A 16,071-nucleotide genomic window follows, 5' to 3' on the forward strand; every position below is an offset into this window, starting at 1 on the left:
AATAGACTTTGTATTTGTGGAGGAATTATTGTTGTGTGTGTGTTTTGGCTTGGATTGTTTGTCATGACATGGATTGTTTGTCATGATGTGAGAATTGCTTACTTGCGTGTGTCCTTGTAATGTGTTTGTAAAAAACATACTGTATTCTTGGGTTGAATAAAGTGTGTGTTTCTATAAAGGTGTTGATCTGTGCTTTCATGTACGGTCGTGAGTAGTTGGTAGTTATGTTGTGCTGTTTTTTTATTTGTGTGTGTGTGTGTGTGTGTGTGTGTGTGTGAGATGCGGTCAGAAAATGCAGTGTATTTAATGGCAATCCGCTGGATTGAAGCAGGATATTTTTGACTGAGCGTGTGGGTGGCTGCTGTGCGGATGTCGGAGACAGACAGAAAGTGGAGAGAAAAGGAGGGAGGGAGGTTGAGAAATAAAGAGGATGTATCCACTTCCTCAAAGCCACATGAACCTTCTATTGGCTTCCTGCCTGTCTTTCAGCTCAAGCATTTAAAAAAACATCAAGGTTGCCGCACCTCTGACTAAGATCCTGTTAGATCAAATTAGTGGTTCCAGCTAAATTATAGTTACATAACTTGTGTGTTTGTGTTCATGTGACTGTGTGCTTGTTTTCCTAGTCTGCATATGTTTTGGTGTGTCAGTTTGTGTATCCATATGCGAGTGAGAACATCTTTGTGCGGGTGTGGATAGAGCACCTGGGTACATGACAATTAGGTGTGACAGAGATGAATGGAAAATGAATCCTCTGATGTGGTATCATGGCATTAAGACAGGAAACAGCCTTTGGACGCTTTAGATCTCTTGCCAGTTCTACCTGCCACCTGACTTCCCGTTAAAGGTCAGGGGTGGAGGATTTTGTGTGTCTTTGTTTATTACCATACAGGAGGCAGGTGAGTTTTTAAGGACAGTTTGTAATTGATTCCACTTTCAGCAGGCATTCTGTACCAGGGGTTAATGTATAGACTGTGCAAGTGAAGCTAAAACATCTTAATCGCCCCCTAGTGGCTGGATGCCACAGGTCATGTATCCCACTCCCTCTATGTTAGCGGATGGGACATGGACCAAACTAAGTAGACGTCAAATACATTTTTTCCCAAAGATGGTTTTGTACATTTTAGGTATTTTTATCACAAAAGTGTCTAAAGTGTGTACTTATTTGATGCTATAAATTTGTGTGTGATTGACAGCTGTGATTGACTCGTGATTGGTCGGTCGGGTGTTTGAGCGAGACTTTGAACACGGCTCCACTACCTGATCACTACTGCGCAGATTCTGGCTCCAAAATTATAAGATGGCCGTTTCCTTTTCTGCTATTACTGCAAATATCATTGTTTCTGCTACTAACACGTATACTACTACTGCAACTAAAACTGTTACTACTACTTTTACTAATACTGGTACTACTATGATTAAGTGGGCACTCAGACCAAAAACCATTGGTTGGGGCATGTTGTTTCAAGTACCGGTGAGACAATGAAAAATGATTCAGGAAGTCCGGTTTGAGTAGTAAATACAAGAAGAAAAAAAAAAAAAAAGTTTGAAGCTTATCAGATGCCCAGACAGTGACACTATGATGCAAGGTTGTCAGTTACTATCATTTTGTCTTTCGTCAAAACGATAGGGAGGTAGAATGCAGCATTCATGTTACAAAGTAATCTACCAGGAATGTGTGCTTTTGCGTATGGCCTTATTGGATGACGTTGCATTGCCTTGCAGCAAATGTGAGCCAGGTTCAACTTTTTTTGCCCTGTGTTTTTTAAGCGGGGCTCTGTGTTGGCGTCTCCTCTGCATCAATGGAGTGGCCCCTCTCGGGGAGATGTTTAATGACCGTCTGAACACTGGCCAACGACGGCTGCTACCTCTGCAACCACAACCACTGTTTTCTTGTTTCCTGTAATTTCATGCAGCGGTGTCGCCTGAAGGGATCATTTTAGTTTTTGTTCCACATCTGTAATGCACTTTGTAGTGCTTAAAACATTACATAAACATGAACACTAAAATAGATGAATTGAATTGAATTGCTGTTATAGAGAGACTTGACAGTGTACTGTTGATATTTTTATTTCCTGTGTTCTCTCGCAGCAATGTGGGCCCCACCACCCTTAAGGCAGGGGCCTTGGCAAACTGACCCCCTGCTTGCAAAAGAGTAATGTCAATTCTCTGGGTAAGGAGCTGGAGTAAGTATGGGAGCAATAGTTAGTCTCACTTTTACACAAAGAACCACAAAACAACACAGGGTCATCTCTTGGACCTAGCAGAGGATAAAATGAATGTTGACGCCATGAAGCGATATAATTGTTAAAGAATTGCGTTAAGTGTCTGTGTTTCTGGCCACCCTGGATAATATTGAATCGTCTCACTGGTACCTGAAACATGCCCACACTTTTTTTTAACCCTTGTGTTGTCTTCCTGTCAACCTTGAAAAAAAACACACAACATTTTTTTTCGACGTTTTTGACACCTTTTCTTCAGTTTGTTTTTGCTTTTTCCAACGTTTTAAATTGTAACATTTTTCTTCTACACATTTTCAGCGCATATTTCTACGTTCCATTTTTTCTGATATAAAACAAAAATTAAAAACGGGTCAATGTGACCCGAAGTCAACACAATGCAGTACCATTTTCTTAGAGTCTCACCCAGTTCAAGAGGTTATCTTCTATGTGACTGTGTCAAGAAGAGTAGGGCCCTGACTGCTGTTAACAATCAAAGGAAGAATTCTGGAGAGTGACTCCAGCTGTGTGAGTTGGGTTTGGGTGTGCGGTGCTAGTTGTTGAGTGAATAATTGTTTGCGTGTGTGTCCATCTTCTGGTACGGATTTCAGCCAAGAGTACGTGTGTGTACGTGCCGCTATTAATGTTTGCTTGGAATGCATGTGTGTTAGTGTCCAGAGGGCAACCATATACTTGCAAGTGTGTTGGTCTGCAAAAATAGAAAATCAGGGTGGAGGGTCAGGGCCAAGTAATGCCTCTTAATTTTTAACAAGGATTTCCTCCCGCCATGGAGCCTGCTCTATTAACAAAATTACATGGCATCCTGTGACCAATTTCAGTACCAACCATCTAATACAGGAAAGGAGTGGCAAGGTTACTTGATAGGTACACACTAGAGTTAGACAAATAAAGGTTTCAAAGACAGATGCCAATATTCCATATATCTAGTGTGTTCTAATTTGACCATTTTCCGTGCCGAAACATTCCTTAAAAGATTTCTGCATTTTCTGTGAAGGGAAGGCTTTGAAACACCAACAATTCTTGATAATATTATCTATTATAATTAGTTCAAGACATTTCATAAGACAACGAGTATGCAATCAATCAAACTGAATCATAGCCGTCATATTAATTGTAGGTGACACAGAGCGGCCAATTTTAAATCTTCATAGCGTCCCAGATAAAGCCATGCTGTTGTGTCATGATGACATACTTGATAAAAGGCTCAGGAGGAAGTCAAGCAGTGGTTCAGTTACCTCTTTCAGATGGGGCTTGACGGTTGCTTATAGTCCGTTTCCTGTGAGCACCACAGAGAGTGACAAAGTGAACCAGCCGCAGACTTGTGCACTCATGCTACTCTGCTGAAAAAGCTCACACATATAACTAATTGGACTGTGTGTTTGTGTGTTTTCCCACTTTCCAGAAAGAACTGAAAAGAGATGTACGTATGTGTATTTCTGCTCGTGTGAGGTTGTGTGTTCACATTTTTGATTAGTAAAATGTGAGAATGGGACAGTATTACAAGTACAAGTAAGGCAGTAAATATCATGCAGCACATATATACTTCTGTAAAGACCAGAATATTGTGTGTATTGTTCCAAAAACACGCCAGAATGGGAGATTTAAAGCCAGAAAGATTGGCAACTGGTCAACATGGAGTGATTGAAATCCACCAACAACTTTATCAAACTCCAGCAGATGCACACAGTGGCCTCGGGAAAGCATTCAGATCCCTCACTTATGTAAATTAATGAATACATTTGCGCCAAAAAAGTGTTGTCTTTATCATCCAGGGTTTTTAGCCTTACGTACAACTAGTATCACACAACCCTAATCTACACCTTGAACGTCCAGACATTGCAAAACCTAAATCTACCGTTCATTTGCTCCTTGTTTATCTTACACAGCATGATTCCTGTTTTGCTATTCAGCACGAGTATTCCCCCTGAGCGTTTCCTGCTGACGATAATGAAATAACACAAACACCTGGAAGTTTTTTTGTGGTGGTTACCGTTTGTTATCACTTTCCCCTTCCTGTGTCTAGCCGGATGTTTACCTGCTTTTCATCTTTACACAATTTCAACCATAAACAGCTCCCGTTGCATTAATAGTTAATTTATTCATACTTTTCATTTTTTATGCATTCATTAACCCTATGTCCCATAGATTATTTGAGTGTCAATTTATAGAATTTGTGCAGTCATGTTTTCACCTTGAAGCTATCGTGCATAGTTTCTGTCGCCTCCATGAGGAATTCTAAGTAATGACAAAAACACTGTCGGCCCATCCACATGGCGCAAGCCTTCGGTGATCACGCACCACCCCCACCCCTCTACCACCCAGTTGCTAAAAGCGTATACACGGAGGATAGAGAAAAAAAAAACATGGACACGTCAGAAGAGGTAAATGTGATGTCCTCTTTGTCTCCAAACCTGAATGCTGCTGTTGTCCTTTCTCAGCGGTGACGTAAAATGCATCACTCGAGCTGCTGCACGCGAATGTCGCCAGACTATGCCATTTTGTAAACATAGCCATACTGAGAAATACAGAGAGTGTTTTGTGGAGCTGATAGGACTTAATTAGCTTTGTATCAACTCATTTGGCAATGGCTTAAATGTAACGGGCGTTCATTAATATGAAAGAGTTGGGCACTAAAAAAATGGGAAATTCCGGTGTTGCAGCAGCAAAATATCAGACACACAGCACACATACAATGTGTTAAGTAGTGCTTATAATATTTGTCGCATTACGGTCAGCATGTAAACACAGCCAGTGCTTGGCATCACGAGGGCAGGCAGCCCAGTGCGAGCACTTAACATCACAAAGCTTGAGAGCACGTGTGTCCTCTCCAGTGGCCAATGTGACGGGCCAGAGTACGCAGCACAAGATTCACATCCACTGATAAAACATGTTATATCTATGTTATATAGATAATACATGCAGAATATATGAGCAATTATTTTTGAAAAGGACTTTTTTTTATTATTATTTAGAGCTTCATTAAAAAAATATGGTGCACACAATTTTGAATCATTTTGAAATGATATCTGAGTGAATGATAATTGGTGAAAAAATGAAGTGTTGTTTAAGTAATTAGCATTGGACGATCTTTTCTCACATCATGAAAGGGATTTTCAATGTTAAGTAGTAAACATCAGGCAGTTTTTTGAAGCTGAGTATGTGGCTGCAGGTAGAGCGGGGGAGGCACAACATCAGAGAGGCCCTTCAATTAAGATCAAACAGCTTTTTTATGTAAGGGTCACAGTGGTTGCCTGCCAACAGAAAGAGCGCAGCTAATTCTGGTGCTCATGATAATCATGTTTTTGATCAGACATCTGTGATTCTGTCATTTGATTTAGAAATGGAGGGGAGGCTTTGTTTTGTAAAACATCACCGCTAATGTTAACATTTTAACACAGGCTGCTCTTCCGTTAACATTTCTGTTAGGGAAATCTGCTGCAGTCATACAAAGTTATCAACATTTATTATTTAATGAATAATTATCAATTGGCATCTCTTACTTTGCATCTGATTATTAGCCATGTGAAAACATGTTCATGTATTGCAGTAATAGGCCTGTAGCAATTATTACATAATTGTCTAATTGTTCATTTTTTTACATAGTCGCAGTTTCTTTGTTTAACCAAAATCAATTTCTAACATTGGCTAAGGTCTTAAGGCTCTGACACACCAACCATGTGGCCGATCGTCGGCAGAAAAAGCAGTCGGACTTATCATTCGGCTCCTGTCAGTCCAAAAAGTGCTTCGGATCGCACCGAAGCGATGCCGACTTGAGCGTATGTTCTGCGCATGCATGAGACGTAATACGTCTCCATAACAGCAGGCGGCGCTAATCTGTATTGTCGCCCAAAAAATTAAAACCGGAAATGACGAACGCCCGACCCGCCCGGAATACAATCTCGTATTTTACGAAAATAGTTCCCCAAAACATGTTTCTGAAAACATTTTAAGCGAGAAATAGGCCATACAGTTTTTTGATTGACAAAGGTCAGTTTGAAAGATTTTCGTCTGATTTTGAGAGGCGTTCATCACACTCATCCCGCTCGTCATTTCTGGTAAGTGTTTTAACGTAAGTGCACTGATTCGCTAGTCAAGGGCTAGCACTCCACCAATCAGATTGGTCATTGAGTCCGACTGCCCACTGGCCGATTCAGCAAGTCAAATCGGCCCAAATTAACGACGGCATGGAACACACCAAACAGACTCGAGTCACCGACCTCGCCAGACTGTCCGACGGCCGATAATCGGGTCGGTATGTCAGCGCCTTTAAGGCATATGACTGGTAATTGTTGATTTTGTGTAGACATGCCAAACTGTGATTATATAAGTGGCCGGACTATACATGTATATTTTATTATTATTTCAATTGTTAGTTGTTTGCACTTGACCCTATACACATTCATAGCAACAGAAATGACAGGGGGGTGGGTGGTTTGGGTACAGTTAGAAAAAAAATGTTTTATGATAATAAAGAGGCGTTGTTTACTTCATAGGCTGTGTATTAGTGTTATTACGTTATCTGGGTCACATAACAGTACCAAAAGATGTATCCTGGAATTCATTCAAAATTTTAAGTTGTTTAAAAAAAAGTAATAAATAAATATTTTTAAATTTGACTGAAAGAGACAATTATATTGTTAATCACAATTATCTCTGAGGCAATTCATTGTACAGTGAAATTTGGAATCGTTACAGCTCTAGTAATAGTACAATTTGTATGCAGTGTACAGTGTGAAACATTTTTTTTTGACTTACTACACAATTATATTGAATCAAAAACCCTCATAACCTGCTAACCTTTCACCAAACATTCTGCACCGAGCCTGTTTGTCCCAGAATCCAATGAGTTCTTCGTTCACAATGCCGCGTAGAGACAAGGTGGACATTGTTGCCTCACTATCATCACTGGGGCACTCTCACGTCACTCCCACTGCCCCCTTATTATCACAGTGGCTAGTTTCTGCTCTGCTCGGCCACCCTAACCCAAACCGCCCACTCATCTCTCATCGCACAAAAAACCCTGGCTGGCATCACGCCATCGCCACATTCCTGCCACTACTAGCTGCGGTTACAGCGAGCCATGACCCCTGACATTCCTCAGAGCTTAGTAGAGATGATTTTATCTCAGAAATGACCGTTATAATTCTGAGGTTCTGGCTTAAGCTTGCTCTATGTGCATTGAAAGTATTATAATCAATCTTTTTGTTACACCTATTTTTTGCATTTCTGGCACAGTGTCCTAATGGAGCTTCTGTCTGACATGCTGGATGCTATGGGGCTTTAGTCAGTACATTTGATAAGTGAACTAGTATGAATGTAGATCTGGATGTTGACATGATTTTGCATGCTTTTCTGTATACCTGATAGTGTAAATAGCTACCAATTAACATGTTTACATGCTTCTAACTTGTGAATATCTTGCAAGATGTTTTATTTGTTTGCACAATTCTCAAAATTTTGCTGTAATCACATTTTATGCTTCCGTAGATTACGCTTTATTTTCCCAGTTATCTGCTGCTCATTGGTTTCATACAATCTTCTTTGTCCGTGCTTGTATGTGTTTGAATTTGCTTGTGGGTGCATTGATTTGACACTCGGGGCAGCCGGGGTACCCTGCCTGTTAAATGTTTGATTGCACCCAAACTTCCTGGCGGGGTCTAGGTCAGCATCTGCTGAGTGTAAATGAGCAGAGCAGATGTTGGCCAGATGTGTCCAAGGAGGAGGGGGTGGAGGAATAAAGAGAGAAGAAAATAAGAGAAATGAGCAGAGATAGCAAGAGAGACTCGCCATCCACACACTGACAGCTTTGTTCACCTCCACTCAGGAGTTAAGAGCAGCTATCCCTCCTCTTTTCTTCACACACACACACACACACACACACACACACACACACACACACTCGCACACTCCTCTCCTCTCTCCATCCCTCCCTCCCTCCTTCCTCTCCTGCATCCCTCCATGCTCTCTTTGAAGTGAGGACAGTGTGCAGGAAGCGAGCCGGAATTGATTTCTCCATGCATTAGGCCAGGAATGTGTGACACCCTCCTCCTCTTCACCCTCCTTTTCCTTCCTCCTCCATCCTCCTGACACATCCCTCATTTATTTCCCCACTTCTGCTGCTCTTTGTGCACTCCATGAACCACCTGCCTCCTTCCACCTTTCACACAAGACCCTACTATTATTTTGGGTCAAAAGCCCAATGGTTCTTCACTTGGTGCTGTTTATGAGTAGAGTCTAGACACTGATCTGACTACAGCTGTTCAAAGTGTCATGGTGTGTGCCGTTTTTGAGAGTGTGTGTGTGTGTGTGTGTGTGTGTGTGTGTGTGTGTGTGTGTGTGTGTGTGTGAGCGCTGCTGATCGGAAGCAAATGCAGAGAGCTTGGATAGTAAAAAGGTTACTTAATTAATCAATCATTCATTTGACATGAAATTACTCTGTAATAATTAGTAAGTAATTTACTAACAACACTTTCTAAAATGTGAGGATCTATCACTTTCTCTGCTTTTAAATAAGATGTATTTATTTGATTAGGACAATGCACATAAATCAACATTTCTGTAAATGCGCCAGTGTTAGCCAGACGGCTCATTTTCAACTGTAGTCCTAGTAACCTAGCATGCATGTCTTTACAGTGGGAGGAAACTCCACACAAACATGGGGAGAACATGCAAACTCCACACAGAAAGGCCCTCCCCGGACCGGGGATCAAACTCTGCAGTGGCTACTTGCTGTGAGGCAGAATTGCTAACCACTGTGCCAATGTGCTGCCAAATTATTTTATATTGAATATTTTTGGGGTTTGGACTGTTCATCTGACAAAACAAGCAATTTGAAGACGTCCCTGTTGGCCCTTGGTAATTATGCTGGGTCATTTCAACTATTCATCAACTATATAGATTAATGGATCGATGGCAAAGTTAAACAAAAATAATGCAAGTGAGTTAGCTAAAGAGCTTAAAAGGCTCTGGTAAGAACAACACGTGTATGTTCTCTAGCCCTATTAAAGCTGACCTTTACCTGTCAATCAGTTAATTAATAACTGAATGCACTTCACTCAGTTTGTGAAACTCATTTGTTTGTTTTTGACTTGATGTCATAGTTGAAAACTTTCAGTCCAAGTTGGAGCAGAAGTCTTGTGACTAAAAAGTTGCTAGTTTGAATCGCAAACTCCCAAATGTTGTTTTTGGTGTCCTTGAGCGGCAGCACGTCTCACTGTAAAGCTTCTGTTGTGCATGTGTGAAACCATTTAAATGTGAAGTCATGCTCAGTTGTCTCTGCCCGGATACATGATGAACGAGGAAAACGTGTCCCTGGTTAAACTGAACATGATGTTCTCTCTTTGTTCAGTCTCCCACCTTGTGTTTTTTTTTTCTCCACTTATGAAAAGGGAAATCATTTTGTCAAGACCACTCTCAATACAAGTAAAGGTCAAATAAAAAGAAGTAGATTTTCTCTTTTTTGCTCTGTGGCTATCGCGCTTCCTGCCTTGTTCAAATAACCTTGTGAACTTTTGCCAGCAAGTTAGTCAGGGCGGTCGTTCAGTCAGTAATCCAGCAGTGTGAGTCACCTCCTTTAGTCTGCTGAGTTACAACAGGTTCAAGGCCTACTCCACTGACACAGAACAATGAGGCAGGAAGGATGTTGGCTAAACCTGAATAGCATAATGTACCACTAATGCATATTAGACTGGCTAATTAATACTCTGATTCCTGTACATTTCCGACAGTAAAGCTGGCTCGCTGTTAAGGGCTCCTTTTATGGTGTTGTATCAGCATTAATATTAACAACTGAAATTTCAGTGCTTATAGAGCTGCGCAGATTAATTGATTAGTTGTCAACTATTAAATTAATCACCAACTATTTTGATAATTGATTAATCGTTTTTTAGGAATCTTCACGATGAAAAGAAAGTCACAATTCTCTGATTCCAGCTTCTTAAATGTGAAAATTTTGTATTTTCTTCACTACTCTGTGACAGTAAACTGAATATCTTGGACAAGGTTTCCTCGGGGTCTTAAAAAGTAAAAAAAAAAAGTCCAAAATGTTAAAATCAAAATTTTAGGTCTTATATTCACATTATTGTGTTCTAGGTCTTAAATAATTTTACACAGGTCTTCATTTTTTCTACGTCCACGTGATGCTACCTCTAATGCTCATTGAAATACTTTTTTTATTCCATGGTGTTGTAGTTCTTCCTTTCGATAGTCCAAATATAATTAGCTGTATATGTACAGATTATTGTTACTGTGTCGCTTTTATTTGATTTCAGTACATTTATTTACTTTGCAAGTACTTTTGTGACTCTGTATTTTGTTGTTCATCGTTTAACGTTGTGATATAGGTCTTAAATTTCATTCAAAAAGGTCTTAAAAAGATCCTAAAAACTATTAAATTTGACTTGTTAAAACCTGCAGAAACCCTGCTTAGAGTTGTGGACAAAACAAGCCATATTAGGCCGGCATCTTGGGCCTTGGAAAACACTAATCAATATTTGTCACCATTTTCTGACATTTTATAGACCAAACAACTAATCGGTTAATTAAGAATATAATCAACAAATTATTCGACAATTAAAATAATCATTAGTTGCAAGTGTAAGTGCTTACACCTCCACTGAGATTTCAATTTGTCTAAACATTTAAACGTCTACCTTCACTTGTTTGTGTGCTGCCTACACTTCACATTTAAGCAGTTTCAAATGTTTTTAACTGCAGTTTTACAGTGGAAGCGAGCACACTAACATTCTCTAAAAGAATGTTATTCTTTTTCTAGTCGTCTCTCACTCTTTGCTTCCTGCACATTTCCAGCAGAGTGTTGAATCAGGCTGGATGCCTTTAATGGGATGTTATTTTGAGATCCCACTGTTTCCACTGCCATGTCCTCAACTAAATGTCACGGTGTCACAATGGTGATTTGATTTAGTGTGGGTTTCTTCTTGGATACAATGCATTTGACGAGAGAAAAATTCATGGCAGACCTGAGCACTGAACTTTTGTCAAAGAAAACACCCGCACAAAAATAGGTGAGCACAATGCACTGAAAATCAATTAGCTGACGACCACACTTTCTCTCTCTCTCTCTCTCTCTCTCTCTCTCTCTCTCTCTCTCTCTCTCTCTCTCTCTCTCTCTCTCTCTCTCTCTCTCTCTCTCTCTCGCTTGCTTTCATCTCCAGCTCTTATACGGTCGAACACACACGACGCCCACACAGGCCGCTGCCAACAGTCACCACTCCAACGCCAACACTCACCACTCCAACGGTTTGCCGGCGCATCGTGAGGCCAGTTCAAGAGTGGGAGGATGGATGGGAGACGAGAGTACCAGTAGGGCACGTACGACTGTTTGGAGCCAGACTGGGGACGGCGGGGGAGGAAGAGGAAGGAGAGAGGAAGAGGAGAGAGGGCAGACACACCCCCTGGAAGTTCTCTCCGGGCATCCATCAAGTCTGGACTCCACCCTGCGGCACATTGTTCAACAGTTGGATATTCTCACGCAGGTCAGTTATTAGTAAAGGTCTAAACTTTCAACTCAAGATAATGGCAGGGTGTGAAATCCCCCCAAAAAACATCATAAAAATGGGGAAATTAAAATGAAAATATTAAAGTTTGGGAGGCACGCAGAAGCCACTAGAACAGGAGTGTCAAACTCATTCTAGTTCATGGGCCACATACCCCTAATTTGATCTCAAGTGGGCCAGACCAGTAAACCACTCCAGAGAGATCAGAAACTTTATCTGCCACAGAGTTTCTTGTCAGCTTTATGTTGGTAAACGCAAGTTGCTTCTGCTACGACAGCGTTCTAAGGACATTGTACGAAAAACAATTATGTTACGGACCAAGGAGAGAGGGGTAATATTCAGAGAAAAATGTTGGAATTTCTAAGATTAAAGTCATAAATTTACGGAAAAAGAATTTGGATATTCTCTGAGATTTAAGTGGTAAATTTGGAATTTGAATAAATTACTTCTCTGCCATTTTCACACTTTGCAAAGTCATCCAGTGGGCCTGATTAGACCCTTTGGCGGGCCGGTTCTGGCCCAGTGGCCGTATGTTTGACACCCCTGCACTAGAAGTAGGTTTTATGGTTTACCTTTTAATATCCATACATACCAAGTTTGAGACGTTGAAAACAAATCATCAATTGGAGAAGCAATATAATTAGGGGAGGTACGGTTCATGAAAAAACATCCGAACCGCTCGGTTCGCTTGTCTCAGTTCGGAGCGTGTGTGCGTCGCACGGTTCGTCAGTACACTGTTAACGTGCACTAACCACTTACTGCTGTAGTGCCCACTTTCGACACCTATGTTAAAACACTTACTGGGAACGACGAGGGGGATGAGCGTGACAAACGCAACACATGGCAGCTGATTGGACGAACGCGTCACGTGGTTCTTGCTGCTCCCGAATTTCAAAACAGACTCTAATGGCGTCTCGTTCTGAATACGATCTGCAGAAACGTGTTTCTGAAAACATTTTAAGTGAGAAATAGGCCATACAGTTGCTGAATCTGTCTGTTATTTTGATCGACAAAGGTCAGTTTAAAGATTTTCATCAGATTTTGAGAGGCGCCGAGCCGACCGCTCCTCGGGAGTGTGGAGTGCTGCAGGTCACGTCACATGCAGAAATGTCAAGTGGGAGAGATGAGGAAGGCTGCCCGGAGTTGGAGGATGCGCTAGCGTCGTATATAGTCTGGTGTGTGGGAACATTTTGGATTTCATGTTACCTATGATGACAGCGGAAATAAAACAATAGATAGAACTGCCACTGTGTGCGTGTATTGTGCAACATGCATTCAATATGCTAATTTTAGCTATATATCATATGTTGAAGTATATTTCTGGAGTGTTAAAGATTAAAAGAAAAAATAACAAGAACCGTACAGAACCGAAAACCGTGAACCTAAAACCGTGATACGAACCGAACCAACCAGTAACCAGTAACATAGCTAAACACAGCGTTCGTGATTCGACTGCTCATGACTGTTATCCAAGATGGCGGCTGCACATAAACATTAACGCTACTGTCTTTATAATGTATGCACGCAAAAGAATACCCATCAGACAAGAATGTACACATTTCGAGTTTGCTGTGCATTTTTACCAGAAAATATTCCAGAAAATGCTTGATAAATCTAATTTGCTGCTGGATTTATTTCGTATTTGAGACAAAATGGCCAACGATTAAATATATTTGCTGCATTTTCTGCTTCCAATCTTTAAAAAAGTGATAATTCATGAAAAAGTGAAACATAATGAGCTGTAAAACAAACTATGAATATCTTTAGTAAAAAGGCTTTTAAACTCTTGGTAGAATTTTATCATCAGAACCTTGCTGATGAGCTACTCTCAGCATCGAGGCTTAAATGCTGCTCTCCTGAAAAGCCTCTTCTGTCTCTCTTTAGCACTTATGTTATTTTTCCATAATGGAGACATGATTGATTTCAAGGCTCTCAGACTGATCTCTGCTCTTCAGATTTTCCACTTCTATAATTATTCTATGACTGCTTTATAATTATTCTTTCTCTCCCCCCCCAAACACAAAGACTGTTTCAGTGCTGGAGGAGCGTCTCACCCTGACTGAGGACAAGCTGAAGGAGTGTCTCCTCAACCAGTCCCAGCTTCTCAAGGACGTGCTGTCATCAGAAGAGAGGCAGAGGACGGAGAGCGAGGAGACGGATGGATCACCTGTCCATTTCACTTGAGGACGACCTCGCCCTCTCTCAGACTGCAGCACAAACACACACAGACCGAGTCGTACTGCTTAACCCCAAGACTGCTGGACATGGGTGTGTGTGCTTGTGTCTATGCACATATGTGTGTCTGAGTGTGATTCTAAATGTCCACTTTGGTGGTCTCTCTCAGGGGTCAGTGGGTTAATCAGGATTTGGGCAGGGGTGGTGTGTGTGTCTGTGTCTGTGTCTGTGTCTGTGTCTGTGTGTGTGTGTGTGTGTGTGTGTGTGTGTGTGTGTGTGTGTGTGTGTGTGTGTGTGTGTGTGTGTGTGTGTGTGTGTATTTTCTCCATGTTTTTCTTCACCTCTTAAGGATATCCAGCTGTGCAGCCAAGCACAGCCTGGGACATTCCGTGTGTGTGTGTGTGTGTGTGTGTGTGTGTTCCATTTGTGTGTGTGTAGATATGGATTTTACATCCAATTGGGACAGCTGCAGCTATTAAAACAGACGGTGCTCATCAGGTGTATGGCCCCTGTGTGTGTGTGTGTGTGTGTGTTTGTATTTGTATATTTGTGTATTAGCACATGTTTTAGCAGTTGGTGGCTTCTGCAATTACATCTTTCATTTGTATCCGTTTGCATCTTTTTTGTAATTTAAAAAAGTGCTACATATTGCTTCAAATACACATGATATAATTTATATGAATAAATGTTATACTTATATTGCACACATGCTATTAGTTTTGTTGGTATCTCTGTCCAGACAAAAGGCTGATAATAACCCCTTACACTTACCCTTACGTCTGCAAGACGGAAATATCTACAATTTAGGCCCTTTGATTTTGCACACTTATAATTCATTCATTTTAAATCCCTTATCTAATTTTTATAGGTTAAAAAAAGTTTTTTTGTGCTCTGAATTTTAATGAGTAAGCTTTAATGTTACAGACCTTTATTCTGATAGGTCATACCAGGTAATGTTTTTCTATTCGTACTGGTCCCAACATGGAATCCCAATACTGCCAGAAAAATTTGAAATAATGTGAAAAGTTGTGAATAATTGAAAATGTTTTTACCACTAATTAACAATTATGAGTCAAACTTTGACAGTCTAATTCAAACATTTGAAATACCAAAGCCATTGGGAGTTATGATATTTCAAAATGCTACGTAAGTGTATATCTTATAACATACTAAGTTAGATTTATTAGATATGTCAGTTAGGACTTTATTTCTCAAGTCAACATTATGACTTAGTGTCACGTGAGATTTACTTCTCATATAGAAAGTCAAGAGTAACATTATAACTTACTAAATATTTTTGATGTACTGTAATACCTCTTTAACTTGCAATTTACCCTAAATATTGAAATTCCCATTACCCCTAACTTATCACGTGTCATTTTGCTTGACTGGCGGCCGTGGGCTTCCATACAGCCACGTAACTCTTTTGTTTATTATCTGGTAACGCTTGTTCATGTGATACGTGTCACAGTGCCTCTTGTCTCCACCAGTGACGGTGAAATGTTTTGGCTTGCTCTCGCCCAACGTGGAGACTTTAGCTGTTTATGTTTTTCCAGCGGCGGAGATGTGGTGAGCGATGCGGCCGGGTCGGGAGGAAGCATTAAAAAAGCCACACAAAGGGGGAGCTCTCCGCTGGCTGCTGTTTGCTCTCCCCACCACATCCTTCTCTTCCTCTATGGCTTTACTGGCTTTCCTCCTCTTCCTGCATCTTTTTCTTTCTCCCATTTACATATAGTGGTGCACCCTGCTAAGATGGGGGACCAAATCCAGTTCACCCACTGCGGAGAGGAGACTGTAGGAATGGTGGAAGACCTGGGCTTTCATGCAACGTTCAAAAGAAAAGATGCATAAATGGGTGAAGTACAAAAACAGAAACGTCAATTCCAAAAGAAAACCGGGAATAGATTTAGACCAACATCCAACCTTTTTCCACATCTGTCTTGTTATATCACCACAGTTCTTGTTTTAAAGAGCACACTCACATTTTTCTTCCTATACTTGGGAGATCCTGTACAATTCTTTTAGTACAGGGACTACCACTAGACCATAACTTACTCTCAGTGTATACTAGTTTCCTATGTTATATGCTATATATTTCAAAAAATAAAGTAAATTATGTTTCTGAATATGCATCAAATTTA

The 16,071-nt window shown here is 40.7% G+C and overlaps 1 protein-coding gene across 1 annotated transcript in view; it reads left to right on the forward strand.

Moving 5' to 3' along the window:
- The window catches only part of poc1b (POC1 centriolar protein B), a 60,609-nt gene extending 45,982 nt beyond the window's left edge, over positions 1 to 14,627 (forward strand). The window contains exons 11-12 of the mRNA XM_031279692.2: positions 11,414 to 11,734; positions 13,781 to 14,627. Of these exons, the coding sequence (XP_031135552.1) occupies positions 11,414 to 11,734; positions 13,781 to 13,939 (480 nt within the window). The 3' untranslated portion in view covers positions 13,940 to 14,627. The remainder of the gene's footprint in view (positions 1 to 11,413; positions 11,735 to 13,780) is intronic.
- The last annotated feature ends 1,444 nt before the right edge of the window (positions 14,628 to 16,071 follow it).

Source organism: Sander lucioperca, chromosome 7, assembly GCF_008315115.2.
Source record: "Sander lucioperca isolate FBNREF2018 chromosome 7, SLUC_FBN_1.2, whole genome shotgun sequence".
Taxonomy (NCBI): domain Eukaryota; kingdom Metazoa; phylum Chordata; class Actinopteri; order Perciformes; family Percidae; genus Sander; species Sander lucioperca.